We start from the raw sequence: 21,940 nt of genomic DNA, 5'->3' as shown, positions 1-21,940 counted from the left end.
GACCAGGCGGGCCAGGAGGTGAATACTAATGAGCTATGGAAATAGCAATTACTTCCCCCATGTCAGGCACTGTGCCAAGCTAAGGAGGATAAAGAGGTCTGAGATATTTTTAAAGTATTTTTACAGCAGAAAAACTTTCCTACAGACTCAATTATATAACTATCAGACTCCACCTCTGAGCTGAAATTATCCATGGCCTTCAGGAAAAAAAAAAAAAATCACTTCTCCCTACATGAGGGCCTCAGGTTTCTCCAGAGAATCTCTTAGCTGTACAGCCAGCAGCCCAGGGCAGCCGTGAACCATCAGCCCAGAGACCTTCCCGAGAGCAGTTCGGAGCCTGTCACAAGAATGCCAGCCAAGTGGAGGGCAGAAGTCATGTCGCCGACCCAGCCAGCACACATGAAGTCATAGGGTCCAGGAAGGTCCACTCGAGGGCGCTTCCGGCCCCAGCCATGATGGTGTCCTCACAACTTCCTTGTCCCGAAATGGGGCTGAAGTCCCTGAAGGACAGAAGATGCCTCTCTCGTGGGCAAAGGGCAGGCAGTCAGAGAAAGCCTTTGGAGGCTCAAGGAATGAAGAGCTTCAACCCAGTGAAATGAGAGCCAAAACTCAAAGGAATTAACTTACAGCCCAGGTTTTTGTCAGCCTGAAGATGGGTGCACTCTGTAATGCTGATACCACAGACATGAGAGAATGAAGGTTGTTGAGTTCTAGAAGTTTCTGAAAAAAGATATGGAATAGATTATTTTGCTGCTATAAACAACAGAACAAAAACACGCTCAAGTGTTACCAAATGTTGTCATATTTATGAAATTCAATTATACTTAAAAATATCTCATGTCGAAAATATAGTTCTAGGGAGTTCATAGAAACCATATGCTTTTTTTTTCCTTCAAACTGTCAAAAGGTGAGTCTGCATCTAAAACACAAAATTTTACAAGCTGACTAGTCTGGTTGCTGGACAGAAACATGGCTCGGGAGAAGGCTTGATAATGTCATTTATGTCCTTTTTTTAGACGAACTGGAACTGTCCCAGCAGGCTTTTGTATACTGAGGCCTCGGCTGTGCCAACAATACCCACGTGGGTCCTCTGCAACTACCTTCCACCAGGCAGGAGAGGGGCTGAGGGAAGCTGTTACCGATCTGCACGGTCCCGCTCAGCTAGGGAGACGGAGCTCTGGCTTCTCGGTCACTTGACTGTGCTCCTTTGAACCAGACCCCAAGTTAGGGAGAACATTTGGATTCAATTCAGTCTCACACAAGTTCCTTACCATGGAAGACAAGAGAAGGGGACACAGCCGGGAGTAAGTACACAGAGATGTAACTGCTCCGTTCTCGGTTTCCCTCGGCGCGGAGGGAAACCTAACAGGACTGGGGCTCCGCGTCTCATCCTCGGGAGCCGGTGCAGCCTGGGCTAGTGAGCGGGTTTGAGGAAACCAAGAGATCTGGCTCCAATCCCAGCTCCCACCACTTGTGTGTCCTGCAGCGAGTCACCTGAGCCTCATACTTAACAAGGAAGGTAACCACGGCACCCACCCTACCCAGGATGGTGCATGCAACATGCCAGACCAGTGCCCGGCACCGGGGTGAGAGCTCCAGGAAGGCTGGGGAACCCGCCTGTGTGTTCCCAGAGCAGTGTGCACACCTCCTTAGCACACTGGACCATGTGGACCCTTGCTTCTACCTGTCTCTGCCATCGTATCCCTAGTACGTCGTACAGCACACAGTAGGGCCTATGGAATGAACAAATAAACGACAAGCCCTTATGCCTAGTCCTCACGGCCCTGTCCCTACTGAGATTTCTCCCTTACCACACAAGTTAATACTTCATTTCATACATCTTGTAACAATCTCTAATTGTTCCCTGTGTGTATTAATAGGTTCTCCGAGAGAAGTGAATTTCATCCTACATATCTGAATTGCCATGCCTGTCACACAGTTTCTTTTAGAGCTGAAGGCCCTCTGGGAGATCACCTAATCCACCCCTTTCATTTTGTAGATGGGATGGCAAGGTCCAGAGGAAGGGGAGCCTAGACAAGAACACAGCCAGGGCACAAGGCCAGGATGACGAGCCACCGCTGGAAGACGGCAGAGGTTAAGGAGGGATAGTCTGGGCACCGTCAGCTCGTTTCTTGAAAGCACCAGGTGGGCTGGAACTTCATCCGCTTTCTCCCGTGGCCCAGCATAAGCTCACTGCCAGCAGCAAGCATCGCAAAGCCCAGCACAGTTCCAAATTCTTCAGAACACACAGGGCGTGCTAGTGTCTGCTGCCCCGGGCATACTCATAGATCGATGCCCTTGCCCTTCCCACGAGGGGTGGGAGAGCCGCTCCCCTGAAAGCAGAGACAAGCCCCAGTTCACTGGCTGCAGGGCCCCGGGCATGGACGCCCACCTCCCTACACCCCTCCTCCCCGCTCTGGAAGTGGCCTTCTAACAAAGTGAACCTCAAACGTGACCATTTCAGGAAGGTGGCTGCTGAGGTGCCTGGCTCGTGAAGGGCAATCAGTAAAGGCCAGCTGGCCCGGGGACTGGGTGGGGATGCAACATGCACACACACCCCACAGCGAACCAGACAGCACAGCAGTGCGCCGCCCAGACGTGGGTAAGCCCGGCGGTCAGGAGCTGCGTACGGCGAGGAGCTGGCAGGGCCGTGGAAGTGATGACAGTGGTCAGGGGAAGCCCATGCTGTCACTGCCTGGGCTGGCAGGCGTCAGGGAAGAGGAGGGGAAAGGCGGGGTGCAGACGTAAGCCCGGTGCTCAACAACCTGCAAGGACAGAACCTATTTGGGCAGGGGCAGAGGTGGGGGTGAGAGCCAGCAGGGTCACGGGGCCCAGGCCTTAAACTCAGGATGCGGTGGGATGAGCTCTGCTGACTAGGGACAAAACTGTGCAGGGTGTGATGGTATCACATAACCCGTCACCCCCCAGGAAGGGCTAAATCTGAAACAGAGGATGGAGGGACCCCAGAGGGAGCCCCCAGGGCCCCACAGAATGGCCAGCTAAAGAGAATAGCTGGCTGCCATGGTAACGGGTAGCAGGCCACAGTGCGATGCGTGCACGGGGGCAGGGAGGCTGAGTGGGCACCTAGGCCCATCTTACAGCCTGGAGAGGTCAGGTCACAGCCTTCTGTTTGAACCCTGCCCAGCAGGCCCAGAGCAAAGCAGCTCCCAAAGTACTGAGGAAACACACTCTGAAACAAACAGGAAGGAAGGAAGGAAGGAAGGAAGGAAGGAAGGAAGGAAGGAAGGAAGGAAGGAAAAAAATAAAACATCTTACCTTGGCTATTTTCACAAAATGGCTCAGGATTTCTGCCCTTATTTTTAAAGTCTGTGCTGTTAGAATTTCTCGTACAACCCAAAAACTGACCTGTAAAGTCAAATACAGCGGTTAAATGCCGGACCACCCACGGTGCCCTCGCCCACCACAAACGGGGATTTCCCAGAGGCCGGGAAACTGGAAGAGCCCAGCCTTCCAGCCTGGGGATGCATGTGGTTGAGGGTCCCTTTACGTACAACATCTAGCCTACAAATGGCTCCCTCCTTCAGCACCTCCTCTCCAACATGCACAGCGGTGCTGAGAGAGACAAGTACTTTCCTCATCGTCCAGGGGAGTTACTGGGCCTCCGTGACATAGTAATCTCTCTGAAGTCGCTGCAGGGAATTCTGAGATGCACCAGACAGATTTCTGCTCAGAAGGACCCCAGTTGTGGGAAGACCACGGATGGATGGTTGGATGGATGGAAGGACCAGTGGCCAGACTAAGGGATATGTACATGGGCAGTACCACCCATGAGATCTATATCCCCAGGCAGACCCAAGACGAGAAGGATTCACCAGTATTTGCACAACTGTAAGAAATTTAATTTTCTAGGAGAGGGTTCGCCCAGTAAGTTAAATGATACAAAAGCATCTTTCAAAGTTCCATAAAGCAATGCAGGTGAAGAGACAGGTTTTTCTGAAGACTACACATGCCAGAAGGACACAATGGCACTTTGGGCTCAGAACACTGTTTATGCCTGACCTCTCACAGAAATCAACATCCCCAAGCCCCTTGAATCTTTCTGGGAACAAGCACATTCTCTACCAGGGTATCGTTGACTCACGTGACACCTCAGGGCAACACAAAAGGGGCTTCGTGCCAAGAACCTCTAGGAAGTGTCCCACTACTGTAACAACAGTGCTGTGTGACACATAGACACCCAAGGGTGGATTGACAGCATGACTAAGAGAAAGAGAGAGAGAGGGCTGAGCAGGGTACGGGGTTGGTTGTGTGGAGTTGAAAGGAACTTAAGGCATGTAAAACCTCTAAATTTTACAAAGAAAAACGGGGATATTCCAGACTTAACAAGGCACATTTACTGCTGCAACCAAATTTACTCTCTTCCCTGAAATAGTCACTTTTCAATGCGAAAACAAGAGAAGAGTAACCAAGAATAAAAAATTTGCTTTTTATGTTAAGCAGGAATATTATAGAAAAGTTTTTTTTCTGCGCAATTATCTGTGGTCGCCTCCAGGACATGCCTGGTTTTCCATAGAATCATTTTTTCCAAGGAATTGCCTAAAATTAAGTTCAGACTCCAAAGTTTTACTAGCCAGTTATGGAAGAAAGACTTTCTGAACACCAAGTGACATGCCCATAAACCTTATATTTTAATACACGCACATTTTTATGCCACATAGCCTCAAGTGTGATAGTTTATATGTATAATTTAATAGATTCCTGCATGCCCCAAAATCACACAGATTTAAGGCATAATTATGGAACATGGCAGAGTTGACTCTGATCTGCAGCACACGGTAAGCAGAAGCAACTCTGAGTCAATTCAATTCGACAGATTTTCATGAAGCCTGTACTGTGTGCAGACTTGACACTGTGAGTCCAGACCCTATCAGTCCTTGCCTGGTATGGAAGGCACCAAAGGAAGAGGCAGGACCGTCCCCAAATCACCTGGCGATCATGGACACGGAAGAAGTTCAACCTAAGTGGACTAGAACATGGGGGAGGTAATGATAGGGGAAGGCTTGCTGGAAGAGGCAGGGCTTGAAAGATGGGTAGACTTCAAACAGGTAGAGACGGGATTAAGGTACGGCTGTATACACCATGACCAGGGAGAGCTGAGCGGACCGACTGGTCTGGTGTTGTGGGTGCTCTGTGGGGTCAAGGTAGATGGGGGAAATTAACGCTAGAAAGGGCATCGAAGGCCAGAATGTGGGGGGTCTGGTGCAACAAGATGACAAGAAGGACCTTAGGTGCTATTCTACATGGGGAGACTTCCATAGGTTTCCAAGCCAAGGAAGAGAGTCTTCTGTAGGGGCAGGGACACCCATCAGGAACCTGATGCAATGGTCTAAGTGATAGGCAGGAGGCTTCCGCTAGGCCCATGTTGAAGGAGATGGGAGAGAAGGGGCAGGTAGGAAAGACATTACAAAAGTAGAATCAAGAAAGTTTCAAACATTTTTTATTCTCTTCTCTACCTACAAAATTGAAGAGAAGTTTAAGGCAGAAAACAAAGGACACAGAGATAGGCACAAAAGGCAGAAATCATTCGCGACCTCATTCTCATACACAGACCATGATGACGGACATCGTGGTTTGTGTCCTTCTTCTCTCTTTTCCATACGTCTGTCTTTTTCAGTTAAATTGGTATATATTATTCCACCTGAATAATATTCCACCTTAGGGAAATATCATCATTAAGTCACCTCCTCTTGTTGGGTAGGCTACTTCTAATTATTTTGTTGTACTGAACAATGCTGTGGTAAGCATATTTACACATAAATCTTTACACATTTTTAATTATGGTCTTAGGGTAAATTCTAGTAAGGTGGAGTGAATAAAAGTATGTGTACCTTTTTTCAAAAGCACATATAAAAACTTGGCCTCCAAAAGGTCTATTTGCTTATCCATCAACAAGTTTGAGCTGATCCACAGCCCCCTGCACAAAGAGGTTATTGCAATTTTTTTTTTTTTACTAACCGAACAGGCAAAATAATATCTCATTGTTTCTATTTTGCATTTCTTCCATTACTATTCAATTAACATATCTTTTGTACTTTTTTTTTTCAGTTTTTTGTTACAAATATTTATAGGCCATTTGTACTATCTGCCCTGTGAATTACCTGCTCGGATCCTTACCCATCTTTCTATTGGGACAGCTGTCCTCTTACTACTGATTTAGTAAAGTTCTTTGTGTATTAAGGAAAATACATTAACCCCTTGTGGGCCATGTATTGCGCCAAGAACGTAAAGAAACTGGTACTATTTTACACTGTTTTGGGGAGTATAAATTTATAGGACCATTTTGAAGAGCAACTTAAATATAACTTGAAAGATGTTAAACTTCCATTCTCCCTAGAATTTTTGTTTTATGAAAACACAGAAATTTAGAGGAACTAATGTAAAAGGATTCACCAAAGTACTGTTCATAAAGTAAAAGAACAGAAAAGAAATGGCCATTAATAGGAAACTTTTACGTAAATAATAGTATCACCTCAGACTCTGGAAAGAAGTCACTATAGAAGGAAGTGAGCTATTGGAATTATTCTGCATAGGAAATTTGTCTATTCTTCCCCGTTTATTTATGCAATCACTTATTTATATCAGAAAAGACTCATAGATACCTACTTTACACTTGGGATGATAACCCAATACTATGTTATTTATTTTCTTGCTCAAATTATTCCAGCTTTGGTCATTGAAAGCTCTTTCAGTTGGCTCCTATGTTCCTTTGACCTACCCAGCATTGTTTTAGTGGGTTGGCTGGTTGGTTGGTTCGAGCACTTCCTTATTTTCTGGAACTACATGATGCTATAGGCTCATCGAGATGCTATTGCCCCAGGATTAAACCAGCCATTTCTCCAAGGAGCCTTGGTTCCTTTTGTTAGAGAATGGTATGAGGAAACAAGATCTGGGTGCTGGGTGTACTTGTTGCTACTGGGCATCAATGTTTCTAGGTTCTCTCAGCTGGGAGAGCAAGCGAATATATGCATACGTGTGTGTGTGCGTGTGTGCGTGAATACTAACATGTACATATACACACCTATAAATATTTCCATATGCAACCATCTGTATCTATATTAAAATAAATGAGTTTATATTGATGTCTCCCCCTTGCTCATCTGTAACTTTCCACTCCCAACAGTGAAAAACCTGGGTCCTACCATCTGCCATCCATTTCCTTAATCGTTCAATTCCAGTATTCATGTAAAAGAGCTTCCGAATTGTTACCCAATGCACTCGGGGAGCAGCTATATTAACTAGAGTATAGAGCTTATATACAGTTCCTTTCGTCTTCAGTGTTACAGGCTCCCCTCATTTCCAAAGTTACTTAATTCAGCACCTTTCACCTCACCCTCCTCAGTGATGTTGTTTCATACGTTTATAATATGGTTAGATTTTATGTTACGTATTCCATTCTAGATTTCGTTAATTTCCACAAGAAATTTTTCAAATTTGCATACACTAAAGTTTACTCTTGGTGATGGAAAGTTCTAGGAGTTTCCACAAACGCATAGTGTCGTGTGTCCAAATGACACTATGTATCATACAGCATCACACAGAATAGTTTCACCACCCTAAAAAATCCTCTGTGCTTCACCTACTCAGTGCTCTCCCCGTCTCAAACCTCTGGCAACCCACTGATCAATCTGTTTATCATCCTTAGTTTTACCTTTTTGAAAAACGTTTTACATTTCCCAGAATGTTTTTAAAAAGCTGGGAGCGGGGAGGTGGAAGTAATCATACATATGTCAGACTGGTTTCTTTCACTTAGTAATATGCATTTAAGATTCATCCATGTCTTTATATGGCTTGAGGGCTGATTCCTTTATTTATTTTTTTGGTGAATACTCTTCCATTGTATGGATTTACCAGTTTGTCTATCCATTCACCTATTGAAGGATATCTTAGTTCTTTTCAGTTATTGACAATGATGAATAAAGCTGCTATCAAGATATTTGTGTGTATGTGTATACAGCAGATTTCAAAAGAAGCTGGATAATTATCTAGGAGTGTAATTGCTGGACGTACCGTTTTGCATTTCCACCAGCAATGAATGAGAGTTTGTACTGCTCCAGATACTTGCCAGCAACTGGTATTGTCACTGTTTTATTCTAGCTCTTCTAAAAGGTGCATAGTGTTGTGGCATTGCCCCAGTGACAAATGACGTTGAGCGTCTTTTTATATGTTTGTTTGCTATCTGTACTTCTTTGGTGAGGTGTCCAGATCTTCTGCCCATTTCTTAATTGGGTTGTTTTCTTAATGTTGAGTTTTAAGAGTATATTTTGGATACAATTCTTTTACCAGATATGTGTTTTGTGAGTATTTCCCCAGGCTGTGCTTTGTTTTTTAATTATCTTACCAGTGTCTTTTGCAGAGCAGAAATTTCTAATTTTAATGAAGCCCAACTTAATCAGTTTTTTCTTTCATGGATTGTACTTTTGGTGTTACATTTAATAACTCATCACCAAAGGTCATATAGATTTTCTTCTATGTTTTCTCCTAAAAGTTTTATAGTTTTATCTTTCACATTTAGGTTTATGCTCCATTTTGAGTTTTTTGGGTTTTTTTTTTTTTGTTTTTTTTTTTTTAGAGAGAGAGAGTGTGTGAGCAGGGAAGAGGGGCAGAGGCAGGGAGAGGGAGGGAGAGAGGGGGGTGAGAGAGAGAGAGAGAGAGAGAGAGAGAGAATATGAATTTTCAGCAGGCTCCATGCTCAGCGTGAAGCCTGACATGGGACTCAATTTCACAACTGTGAGATCATGACCTGAGCTGAAATCAAGAATCAGACCCTCAACTGACTGAGCCACCCAGGCACCCTATTTTGAGTTAATTTTTATGAAAGATCTATACAGTCTGTGTCTAGGTCCGTTATTTTACATACATGAAAAAAATGTTCCAATTGTTCCAATACCATTTTGTTGAAGAGATTACCCTTCTTCCATTGAGGGCTCATGCATCTGTCAAAGATCAGACGACTATATGTCTGTTCTGTTCCATTACTAGGTGTCTTTTCTTTTGTCAGGACCATGCTGTCTTGATTACTGTAGCTTTACAGTTAGTCCTGAAATCAGGTAGAGCGAGGCCTCCAACTTTGCTCTTTTTCAGCATTGCGCTGGTTATTCTGTCTTTAGTCTTCCCATATATATTTTAGAATCAGTTTTTTCGACCTACAAAATAGCTTGATAGGATTTTGATTGGGATTTGCTTCACTCTATAGATCAAGTTGGGAGTCTTCCAGACCATGAAGATGGAATATTTATCTATTCCAATATACTGTGATTTCTTTCATCAGCGTTTTGCAGCTTTCCACATACAAAACGTTTATGTGCTTTGTTAGATTTATACCTAAGCATTTTGTGTGTGTGTGTGTGTGTGTGTGTGTGTGTGTGTGTGTGTGTGTGTGTTGTAAGTGGCGTGGGGGTTTTCTATTTCAAATTCTAATTCTTTACTGCTTATATATAGGACAGCTTTTGTATATTGATCTTGTGTTCTGCAGCCTTGCTATATTCACTTACTAGTTACAGTAAATTTTTTTACAGATTTCTTTGAGAATTTCTATATACACAATCATGTCCTATGTGAGTAAAGTCAGTTTCATTTCTTCCTTTTCAATCTGTATATCGTCATATCTTTTTTTTTCTTATTGCACTACTGAATGGAAGTATTGAAAGAGCACATCTTAGCCAATCTTAGGGGGAAATCATCCAATGTTTTACTATTAAGTATGATGTTGGCTGCAGGGTTTTTGTAAGCGTCCTTTATCAAGGTGAGGAAGTTCCCCTCTATTCCTAATTGGCTGACATCTTAGTTTCTTGAGGAACTATCACTTCTCCATTCTTGGCTCATGTGGCCTAGGCCCCCTGCCCCTAGCTCCATGGGCAGGCTTATTTCTAAGACCTGGCCAACGAGAGCCTCATGTCTTCATGGTCAGAGTGACTGATCAGGATGAACAGGATGGGACACAAGCCAAAGCAGCTAAACATCAGATGACAGGGCTACTGAAAAGGAGGCAAGATTTTTCTGCTGGGGGTTGCCCTCACAACAGGATGTGAGCCAGGATCTGTTGGCAGCCATCTTGCAGCCACAGAGGAGGAAGCTGCCAGAGAAGGGACCCAGCTTCCTGGAACCAGGAACCTTTGGCCCTGCCCAATAAGGATCCTGAGACCCAGAGAGAGGAAGTGACTTGCCCGAGGCCTGAAACAGGTTAGCAGTAGAATCTAGACCAGAACCAAGTTCTCCCAATTCCCTCCTCATCTTTCCCGAATTCTTCAGCATCTTCAGGACACAATTCCAACTCTGCTGCCAGCAACCAGTCCCAGGCCTCACTGTCCTTCAGTTCAGAGCTCCCACTACTCTACACCCTTTTTACAGCTAATGCTAATTGTTTACTATGTGTCAAGTACGGGGCCAAACCCTTTACATCCACAATTCTCATTTAATCTTCAAAACCACTTGAAATGATTCTTCCCACTTTATAAATAAGGAAGGTGAAAGGTCAAAAGACAACCCAAGATGGGAAAGCAAGTAGGTTGTAGGGCTAGGATGCAAACCCATAGGGGTTTGATTCTCTGTGACCACAGCTTCTTAGGCTGTTGCTCACAGACCCCTAAAGTGTTCGTGCACACATTTTGAGGGGGCAAGCACTGAACTCACTAAAATTAAATGCAAATTTATACATCTCTGCATTTATCTGGAAACGGGTTCACATATGCATATATATTTTTCAAATTCTCAAAAGAACACGATTCAAAAAAGGTGGAGCACTTCTGTGGTCTGTGGTGAACTCCTTGGGGCCGAGATAGGAGCCTGGCCCAGAGCAGACAGCTCAGTGAACTCAGCTGGGTGCTGCCATCCCTCCATGAGCTCTAGGAACAAATTCCAAGGGACTCAGGTCCCACAGAGAAAGCAGGCAAGCCCACAGGGTCTGGCCACTGGGTTTCTGGTTTGGCCACAAGAAGCCTCATATCTGCGGGCAACCTCCTTCCAATCAGCTGATCTTCCTGTTCTCTCTTACTTTCCCCGAAAACATTTGGACGCTTACTACATGCCAGACACCGTGCTGAGAGCTCTTCGTGTGCCATTTCATTTAATCTCCACAGCAACTGTGCAAGGTGAGTCATACTGTTATTCTCATTTACAGATAAGGAAACTGAGGCTCACAAAGGCAACTGACCTGCTTTCCTTTATCTGGAGTCTGATGGGGAGCCTTGTTCTCACATATAAAAGTCTGCCAGGAAGGGATGCCAATCGGTTCATCTCAGAGAAAGCAGCCCCAGTGGCTGACCGGGCCTGGCTGTTGGCCAGTTTTGAAGCCAAATGGCCGTGTCCAGGAGCTGCTCGCTCTGAGTAGCTGACAGGCTGGCAGCAAGACCATTTCTCAGAGCGTCCTGTTTGGGAAAACGCGACTTCGCTTCTGGCTCGCTTCACCCGCTTGGTCTGATCTGGACACGATGCAACTGTTCGCGGAACGAGCCGCACCACCCTCTGCCAGGCTGACCTGGCCTCCGCGTGCAAAGCAGATTACATCAGAGCCCCCAGCGGCCCTCCTCCGGGAGCACTGTGGCTGGCCAGAGGTGGGACTGAGCTGGCTTCCAGTCAAATAGTTTTGTGAAGGAAACTATGAATCCTCTGACAGTGTGTGCACATCTGTTTTATTTTTTAAAGCCTAAGCTCAGTTGAAAAGGAAAAGATTTTGAAAAGAAAGAGCAAAAAAACAAAGGCCTTCAGAACTTCTCTGTTCAAAACAAACAGTGCATACAGCCCCACTGCAGATGCCTAGGTCCTTCTTAGTTCCTAGTATAACAACAATAATGCAAACTTCAGTCTTGATCTCCAGACGAAAAGCTGGTGCCTCTCGGAGGCTCTCCCCGTCCTCCGGTGGTAGCCGAGGCTGGGGAAGCCTGGGGAGGGCTGGGCAGCGGGGATGCACAGGGCCCAGCATTTCTGAGTGGGAAGGCCCAAAGGAAACCCAGGCCCATCACCCCGAGGTCCAGTCACGCACACTATGCAATTTCTAAACCACTGTCCTCATTTGAAACCAGAAAAACAAGAAGAAGGAAGAAAAACTGTCAACAGCACCATTTGGGGGTTTGGTCCGTCCAAGGGAGGTCTTAGAGGGTGCTTTCTACCGGAGATCTCATTCTGGTAGATCTGGCTGAGAAGCCAGAAGCCCACTGCCCTCAGCCGGTCCAAGTCTTCATCGTCGTTCCCTTCAGTGGGGGTGCAGATCTTCATACTGGCGCAAAGGTGCTGGCTGGGCCAAGTCAGTTTGCAGTAGTATGTACGGGGCCGGTGACCAGGGCATCGGGCACTCAAAAGTTCCGAGCACCTCATTCATCCACTCCACATGTATGTACTGAGGGTCTATCATATGCCTGACATTAGGCCAGGTGGCGGGAGGTGCGCTGGTGAACAAGATGGATATGGCTCCTGCCTTCGCGGAGCCCACAGACTGGCAAGGAAGACGGAGGCAAAGGAGCTGCACACAGTGAGGACAGATGAGCAAAGGGCCAGATGGAAAAAGCAGCACAGGGGCCAGTGAGAGAATGTCTGACAGCAAGACCTCGCACGGGCTAGGGGTTCACAGAAAGCTCCCCACAGAAGTGACGCTCAGGCTAAGATCAGACTGGGGGGCTAAACAGAGAGGAAGAATTCTGAACTGAGAGGACAGCACATCTGGGGCCTGATGGGGCAGAGAGGGTGCATCAGGGAAGAGAAGGAGGCCAGGATGGCTGAAGCCTGCGGAGCAGGGAAAGGGACAAGAGAGGAGACTGGAGGGGTGGACAGAAACCAGACCCACCGTGCAGGACCCTGCAGGGAAATTAAGGTGCTTGAGCCTTAGCTTAGGTGGAACTGGAAGCCAGTGAGGCAATTTAAACCCAGGAAAAGATGTATTTGGTTCCACCTGCTGTGAAGAAGGACCGTGCAGGCAAAAGGATTGATGGGCGGGATGGTTCGGGAAGAGGGGTTTGGACCTGGGGCCAGGTGCCTGGGATTGAACCCTGGCAGGGCTCCCAGCCCAAGGGGACAACAGGTCGCTATACGGCCACGCACAGGCAAGGGGTACTGCTTACCTGGTTAAACCTCCGGGTAAAGGCCACAACGTTGGGGGCGAGACTATGTTTCTCCTTCTTACTCCATCCACAGCTGGCTAGTTCCTAGGAAGCACAGAGTCAATTTCAACAGCGATTCTAACACACAAGGGACATCTAACTGGAATGTGGACACAAAGGTGGGGAAGGGCCAAAGCCCTGGCCATCCATATCTTCACCAGGGTGGGTCAGTCTTCTCCCCGTCCTCTGGAGAGGGGGGCTGGGTCTGTAGACGGAGGTGTACCCCGGGACCCCAGGAGTGAGGATGGAAAGTAGGACACTTTGGCCCATAACCCTGTGGCCACATTTCCCAGGACTTCTGTGCCAAAATATTCTTAACCACAAACTGCCTCCTCTGCCAGTTCCCCTGGGACCAGAAGTCCCTTCTGAAGGTAAACTGTCTGCGAGAGGGCATAATGTGTTAGCTAGAAAGACCCATCCTCCCAGGTGAACTTAAAAATTTTAAAGTGAAATATGGATAAACGAGTTCATTGGCCACGTGATACCCTCCACTCCTGGCATGAGGGAACCTCCTTGCCCCAGCCCACTGGAATCAGAGAAGATTCTGGGACCACCTCACACCCCTTCCTGAAGTCAGCCCCTCCCCTATCTCGTACAACCAACAGGGGGCTAGAAGGAGAGGTTGCCTTTAACAACTTCTTCAAGGGCCTCGTCTCTTTTCCAACAGGTTTAATGTTATAATTTGAATAATCAAATTATCTAAATTTTACCCATCTGTGAAGCTGGTTCCTACCCAAGGGAGTTAACAGGAACACTGTAATAGGATGACTTGGGTGCATAAGAGGACCAGAGAAAACCCATTATCCAAGGGCCAGCGTTCTCAGCTTGTGGCTTGGGAGCGCTGGCGAAGAACAGAATAAAGGAGGCAGACGAAAGTTCTCTATCCCTAAGTTACAAGACCTTCTTTAAATTCGTATCAGGCCTTGCTATTATTAACAACATTTTTTTTTGCCACACATCTGGAACTTTAATAAGATCTTTAGGGAGAGCCAGCTGCCTGGCAGCGGGAATAGGGGTCTACTAGGAAGTCAGGGAGGGCAGTGGGAACGGCCAGAGACAAAACCTGTTGGCCGAGCAGCTCTGTCTGAAGTGCTGTGCCCTTCAAATGCATCTCGGGACCCAACTCTATGCCACAGGTGCTGTGTGAAGCCTGGCTGGAGGCAGTGGACAGCTCGGGATATAAGATCAATGGCCTGGACTTGAAAGCACTCAGGCACCAAGCGGGGGCTATGCACTCTGCTCCTCTCCCGGCTGTCTCACTTCTGTAAATGCGCCATTCTCCTCCTGGTCACCCACACGGGAAAACACGACCATCTTTGACCTTGCCAGTCCTTTACACCCTCACAATGCAGACCCCAAAGAATAGTAATGACAAGGACGTTAACGAACGCCACCCATTTATCAAGAGTCCCCCGCACGTCAGGGGCTGGCCAAGGCACTTCACCTGTTACCTCATGTAATTCACACCACATCCATTTAGCAAAGAGGAAGGGGCTCAGGATCCATCCTCTTGAATGAATACCTTGACTCATTTCTTTTCACGAGCAGACATGAACCTCTTTGAGATGTAGCATTCACCTCTGTTTACCATGATTCTCCTTGTTCTAAAAATATGTATTCAACCTGCCTCAGTTACATTGACTTCTCCTCCCCTTCAGAACAGATACTTTAATTATTTTGCAAATGTATATCATTGCCCTTTCAAAGTTTAATTGTGAGAACAAGAACCTCCCTCCTCTGTGGATCCCAGAACCAGTCCTGGAAAGCAATGGATTATAATCAGATATAAAAGAGGTGTTTCAAGGACTGAGGCATGGTTGTCGCCCAATTTCTCGTTAATAGTCACCCCTTCGTTTTTTCCTGAATTCTTTAATAAACAACAAAAGCTTTACACATATACATGTGTATGTATGCACGCACAAGTATGTGTTTATGTGCACACATTAAATTAAGAGTCTGTAATCTTATTTAGAATTAGACAGACCCAGTCATATCCTGGCCTCCACACACCAGCTGCATGATCTCAGAAGACAACCTTCTCAGAAGCTCAGTTTTCACATATTAAAATGGGTATCATATTGTATTTATCTGTGAAGCTCATTAAATAACGACTAAGTGAGATCCAGACATGCAGGGCACGGAGCACATAACAAGTAGCTGGTGAACGTTATCTACCTTCCCCTTCCCAGGGTCGCATTGCTGTCAGACTCAGCGCAAGCTCCAAACACCCTCCACTTCCTCCCACACCGTGCTCCTGTTGCAATCTCAAATTATTAACAAAATCTATGACGATTTCTCTCTCGCTTTGCTGATGTCATGCAGGCAGGAACCAAAGCAAGTACTTAATAAATCTGCCCTAAATTTATTTGATTGGAACATTTCTAAGACCCTGGTTCAAAAACTATACTTCTCAGGGTTTTGACAATTCCCTAAAGAACCTTTCACGCTGAGAGACGCGTAACATTTAAAATGAAAACCTCAACAGAGTGAAACATTGTGTTTGAGGGGTTCCTTGATGACATGGAAGGAGCAAAGGACTTAAGAACCAAAAGACCTTGCCCTGAATCCCGCCCGGCCACTTACTTCCGAGGCGACCTCAGGCAAGTTAACCTCTGTCGGCACTGTTTTCATCGCTGATGAAACAGGGACACCGAAATTAACTCCACAGAATTGTGGCAGAGACTGAAAGAAGTAACGCCTGGCAAAGGAGGTTACGTGCAGGGCACAGGTCTGGCTCACAGCGGATGCCAAGCCTCATCTGTTGAATGAATGGAGTATGAGTGTTCCTCGGGGTTGAAATCTCCCAAATTCAGGGCAGAAAGATTTATCAGGACGTCAAAAGAAATAAGACCGTTCTATCTGCACTAAAACAAGTCCTGCGCCCAACCTCCTTGGCACTGTTTCTTCTGTGTTTGGCCTTATAGGATTACAAGAGATTCCATCTGTGTGAAGTGGGTTTGGAAAATGTGAAGTAATAGAACAAAACTCTTCCAGTCACTAATGCCTAAAAAAGGTCTATGCTATGGAACTGATCTGCGTGTAATTAAGTTAAAATTGACCAGAGGAGACAGGGCTGGTTCTAGAAGGAGACAAGGGGTTGGGCTGAGGCTGGTGGCCTTGCATCCTGGGTGAGCCACCCGGCTGTCCCTGGGCCACCACACAGCCCCCTCCCAAGGGCACTGGGGCCCTGATCGCACCCTGTCTGTCCTTGGCTCTGAGTTCTCTGCTGAGGTCAACTGGATGTGAAAGGAGAGTATGAGCCTGTACAGTCCTTTGCCAGCTTCCTCCGGGGCCTCTCTTCTGTCATGTGGATGCTCCCTGGCTTCATCAGGGAGAAAACAGGAGCTGTGAGAAGAAACCTTTCTGCCACCAAATGTGCAAATTCACTTGCGTCCTCTCCCTTCCTTGGCTTCAATGGAAGAGCAAACCTATCCTCTCGGGGACCTGCTCTCCTCCTGGGCACTGGACCCCGTTCCCTCCCCTGCTCAGCCTTGCCCTCCAGCCCTCTCTCTTCCCTGCACCCTCACCTCCTTCCTCTCCGCGAACAATAATAATAACAAGGAGAGTCCTGCTGAAAGACAGCTTTCCCAGGCTGTCAGTGCCGCCTCCCTCCCCACCTCCTTCCCAGCCCCCTGCTCCACTGACCCTGCTCTGTCCCTTACTGGTGACAGCTTCCCAGCAGGGCAGCAGCCCCACCTGTTCCCGCTGCCTGTACCAGCCCTTCAGCACCATGCTCTCCGCTCTCTGTTCTCCGGCTGTCTTCTCACAACCCCTAGCCTCAGTCTTCTTTTCTGGCTGCTTCTTTCTTTTCTGGTACTTCCCACCCCCCACCCCATATCCACCTAAATCTGTCCATGGTCTTCTTCTGTATTCTTCTCCGTCCACAGTCCTCCCTGGAAGACCACATCCACCTCCGTGGCTTGCCCCGCACATCTGTGCCCAGCCCGGTTTCTCTCCTGAGCTCCAGACCAGGATATGCAGCCACCTCTGGCCACACCTTCCCCAGTGTCCCACAGGGACCTCAACGTCAGCGTCAGTGGGCCTGGAACCAAAAAGGAGTCTGACCAGCTGCCTTAAATGAAAAACCTAGCAGCATGAGATTCATTTAGACACCCATTCTGACAGTCAAAGGAGAGTGTTTATTACAAAGAAACCGGGGAAACATCACTAACCAATATAGAAACAACTTTTACCTCACGCAATCGTTCCTACGTGACACCAAGAGTCACCACTGCACGCAGCTCTCCCTGTGAAGCCACTTGGGGCCACACTGCCAGGAAAGCCACCAGCTGCCAGCCTTGCGCGTAGGGGTCCGGGAGTCAGATGCCTGAGGTGGCCTGAGAAAGGCCCGACCCAGACCGTGTCCGGGGCCAGTGAGGTAAGGCTCTAGAACCTGGGGAGTGGGACAAGTCCTCCCCGGAGACCCTTGCAGGATCTAGGCCACAGAAGTCGGTGCCAACACATGGGCCTTCCACACACGTGCTTGATCCGGACTGCAATCTTTTCCAAATCACGCTCCTAAAACATGTCCACGTGGAACACGCACCGCGTGAAGGAAAGGTCACGAAGTCTGACTCCATGGGCTACCACCAGGCTGCCACTGGCCACAGGCACCGCATTACCAGTTTTGCTCAGTGGCGACCCTTCTCCGTCCTCCCCCCTCCTCCCATTCTACAGTCTAGAACGATCTTCAGAAGAACCTGTGGGACAATCACACTTAGTCAAACTAGTTCTAAAAACACCCCAGGGAGTAGACGACCCACTGAGGCAGTCGGGGGAGACAGTGCCAGTTTGGGGGCTGGGAGTGGGGTCTGACTAAGGGGTAAGGCATTTTAGGGCCTAGACTCTGGTGACATGGTTAAGAACAGGCAAATGACGGAGTGGCTGCTGTGTCCTTCGAGGACCTTCAGACCTTGTCACCCTCGCGGAAATCACAGTAGCAAAGGTGCATGGCATCCTCTTGTCCTGGTGTGGAAGTAGGGGTCCTGGGGCTGGAGGTAGGAATGAGAGATGCTCCATGGGGGCCTTCCACTTGGAACCCAGGAGCGGGGCTGGCTCTGGTCTTAGGAGTGAACGGGGAGGGCACGAGGGCTGAGAAAAGAGAGACCCTGGAGTACAGCAGTTAAGGACTCAGATGGACTGGGGCTGACTCACAACCAGCTGGCTGTGTGATCCTGGCCAAGCCATTGCCACCCCCAGGGCCCGACCCTGCTCATCTGAAAACTGGCAGGGACAGCACCTCCCTCACGCAGTAGTTATAAGAAGTAACATATAACTCGCTGGCTCAGTCAGAAGAGCATGTGACTCTTGATCTTGGGGTTGTGAGTTCGAGCCCCACATTGGGTGTAGAAATTACTAAATAAAAAAATCGTTAAAAAAGAAGTAAATAAGGTGATATTTGTCAATTGCTTAGAATAATGTCTGATACATTATAAGTACTTTCAATGGGTGTCTTAAATGAGGGAAAAGGCAGCACAGGGCAGGTGGGAGCAGGGGCAGATGATCCAGATCAGGAGAGACCCTGGAGTCTGATGGGGATAAGGTGCCCAGAAGAGCAGTCCCTGGGCAGCAGGACTCCAACTATGCCTGGGACAAGGACCAAGGCCCAGCCAGTAAGCTTTACTGACTACCGACTTTGTGCCAGGAACCGTGCTAACACCTGGCACGTGCTGAGGGTCTCATCTCACCCTCACAGGACCCTCAGAGTGGGCACGGTTGCCATCACCTTCCATTTCTAAGTGAAAAATGACACAATAAGCAGGTGACTGAATGTGCCCCGGCCACACATGCAGGCGATGAAGAGGGTGAGGCTGTCCTCACCAAAGCCAGGACAGAGCTGCGGGCCTCACGTGGGACTCCAGCAGGCTCCCAGCTGAGAGAAGGGGTGAATGATATGAAGGAACAGATCAAAGCAGGGGCTGGGCTGAGGACAGCAGCAGAGCCAATGTGGTTGGAGCAGAGCAGTGGGAGGAGAGGTGGTAAGAAAGGAAGCAGATGGGAGGCCAGGTCATAGCCCAGCCTGGAGGGCAAATAAGGACTGGATTTTATTTTATTGAGTGGGATGGGAAGGCAAGGGAGCGACTGAAGACGTAGGCTTCCAAAAGCCTCCCGCATGTGTTAGGCAGGTTTTATTGCCCTGATAACACGAGCAAGAGAGTGGCAGAGTGGATGTAAACCCATCAAGTGATCTTCAGCTGGACTGCAGTCTAGTTTGTACTATAATCGCATACATGGGGTGTAATGTTCTCACAGGAGGGCAGTTCACTTTAGTAATGTGAAATAAACACCCGCCAGGGGCTGTGTGCGGAGAAAGGGAGGAGGCAGGGCCCAGGGAGAAATGAACATGAGGGCCTCCAGAAGGCCTTGGAACCCTGGCCAGACAAACCACAAGAGGGGACAGAATCACTGGGGACAAATGGGTGCCTTCCTCGGCGTCAGGGTATGTGTCTGGGGGACAGAGGTCAAGGAATGAGTACAGTAATTCATCTTTCTCAGCTTTCAGTCATACTAATTTCTACAGAATAACAACTCACAGCCACCATCTCTTCATCAAATCCTCAAACTACCGTGCTTAGGACACATGTAGATTTAGGGTCATGAAGACGATGCAAATTTCCCAAACACTCCCTTTCCAGCCCTAGTCCTGTGCAGCTCTGCACAATTAGAAGCAGCTGTCAACGCGGCACAGCGGCCAAGTGCAGCCCTGTGAACGGTCTCCCGTCCATGTGACAGAGAAAGGGCCCCAGTGGACAGAACGGCCAGCAGCCCCCGGCAGCTCAGCTCGCCGGATTCCCAAGCCGAATATGAGGCCCACGGGGCCACCCGTTCCTTTTCCACTCTAACGCTGGGGACTGTGTTCAATTCCCTTTCTCCATATTCTTGGGAAATGCTTTTTCCAAGTAATAGCATTCAGATGTTCGCTTTTAGAAAACACTACACTTTGGGTTTTTTTGACTAGGGACCTAGTAAATGTTCATGACAGAAAACCTGAACAACACAGAAAGCCTGTAAAATAAAATGTAAGCCATGCATTAGCCTAAAACCCAGAGAAACCCACGTTTGGTTAATAATAATGGCAAGAGTAACAATAGCTAACATTTTACTGAGCACTTACTAAGTGCTCATCATTTCACAACCGTTTATCCCGTTGCTCAGTGAATTCTCACAACAACCCTAGGAGATAAGTACTGTCACTGCCCCATTCTGCAGATGAGGAAAGGGAAGCTTCGTTGGAAACGTCAAGCAGTTGGCTCAAATCCTTACACGGGGTCAGGGTGAGAGCCGAGACTCACACCCGGGTCTGCCGGTCTCAGAGGCCTGGACCCTTAGGCACAGGGCACCTCCATCTCCAGGGCGGTAGCCGCTCCCCACCCACGGGCACAGGGGCACACACACGTGCACACACGCTCGCTCGCTCCCTCGAAAACCGAGCTTATGCCGTACCCACGGTTCCACACCTGTTCTTGTCCACGCTACACACACCACCTCACATCACCCCAGCCCTCCTTTCACAGAGCTCCTGTGACCGCACCACACCCCCTAGAGATGATCTATCCTCCTGGTCCCCTCCAGGTTTCCCTCCGAGTTCTAGGAGGAAATTTTAGCTTACCCTTTCTCTCTGCTTTGGTTTTCCACAATATCTCATCTGCTGCTATTTCCACAGTGGTTTAAATTCAGTAATCACAGTTTTTGACACAATCAAATCCTTTTTTATTTTAAATGTTTTATTTATTTTTGAGACAGGAGGGAGGGGCAGAGAGAGACGGGGACAGAGAATCTCAAGCAGGCTCCGCGCTGGCAGCAAAGAACCCAACAGGGGGCTTGAACCCACGAACCACGAGATCATGACCTGGGCCGAAGGTGGACACTTAACCAACTGAGCTATTCAGGCACTCCACAATCGAATCCTTCCTAATCTTGACCTTCACATGCTGCAGAGGCACCGTGAACACTGCTGGAAACACAAAGTGAAATTTCTGGAAGTACCTGCTTCATGCGAAGACGCAGGCTCGGACCCGGTCTTCACACTGCCTTCCATTTTTTGGCCAACGAAAACTTCTCTGCGTCTGGTGAGCGTGCTAAACACCACGTCGGAAACTGGAAAAGTTAACTCAGAGGTTCCAGGGCCACATAATTTTACCAGTGAGCCCTCACAGACTTTTTAAAGAACACCTAATTCTTATGCTAAATAATTTATTCCAGAGCACAAAAAGTAACGGAAAAAAGCCCCAAACCCTGACACCTAACAAATACAGAACAAGGAGGAGAAGCATGACCCTGTACGACCTAGCAGATTTGTCTTAGAAACACAAGAATAAGCTAATGTTTCGAAGACTGTTAACATAACGGCACATCAATAAATCAGAGAAGAAAAATGTGATATGATCCTCTCAGACACTGAAAGGTAATTAGCAAAATGCAACACTGATTTGCGATTTTAAAAAGAAAAAAATAAACTTTTTGGAAGCTTAGTAACATGTATCTCAAACCAACTGCCATCATCATACAAGGCAGAGAACAAAGACTGCCAGAATTTGAATTAGGATGAGAAAAAACGGGTGGTGCGTCGAAGTTCCTTGTCTGAACCACAGAACGTGGAAAATGCCTTGAGTGACTTTCTTAACTCTCCTCAGAATGGTGCGTTCATTACATCCGATGGACCTTCAGGCAGCAAGCTTGACTTTCTCGTGGATCCCTGGCTGAGGAAGGCCTACCAGCTATCACCCAGCACTGGCCAAGAGAAATATAATGCAGGAAGGGAAGAAAAAATAATACACAAACAGGGAGTGGGACAAAACATAACAGACTCTTAAATACAGAGAACAAACTGA

At 47.6% G+C, this 21,940-nt stretch overlaps 1 protein-coding gene across 9 annotated transcripts in view; it reads right to left on the bottom strand.

Moving 5' to 3' along the window:
* RALGPS1 (Ral GEF with PH domain and SH3 binding motif 1) overlaps nt 1-21,940 on the bottom strand; it is a 269,628-nt gene that overhangs the window by 161,000 nt on the left and 86,688 nt on the right. For all 9 annotated transcript variants that reach the window (XM_042914070.1, XM_042914073.1, XM_042914074.1 and 6 more), the window contains 3 exons: nt 13,071-13,154; nt 3,277-3,366; nt 628-720 (listed from right to left, as the gene is read on the bottom strand). In XM_042914070.1, coding sequence (XP_042770004.1) covers nt 628-720; nt 3,277-3,366; nt 13,071-13,154 — 267 coding nt within the window. The remainder of the gene's footprint in view (nt 1-627; nt 721-3,276; nt 3,367-13,070; nt 13,155-21,940) is intronic.

The sequence above is a fragment of the Panthera leo genome, chromosome D4 (genome assembly GCF_018350215.1).
Source record: "Panthera leo isolate Ple1 chromosome D4, P.leo_Ple1_pat1.1, whole genome shotgun sequence".
Taxonomy (NCBI): Eukaryota; Metazoa; Chordata; class Mammalia; order Carnivora; family Felidae; genus Panthera; species Panthera leo.
This window is presented reverse-complemented; position numbering and strand designations above follow the sequence as displayed.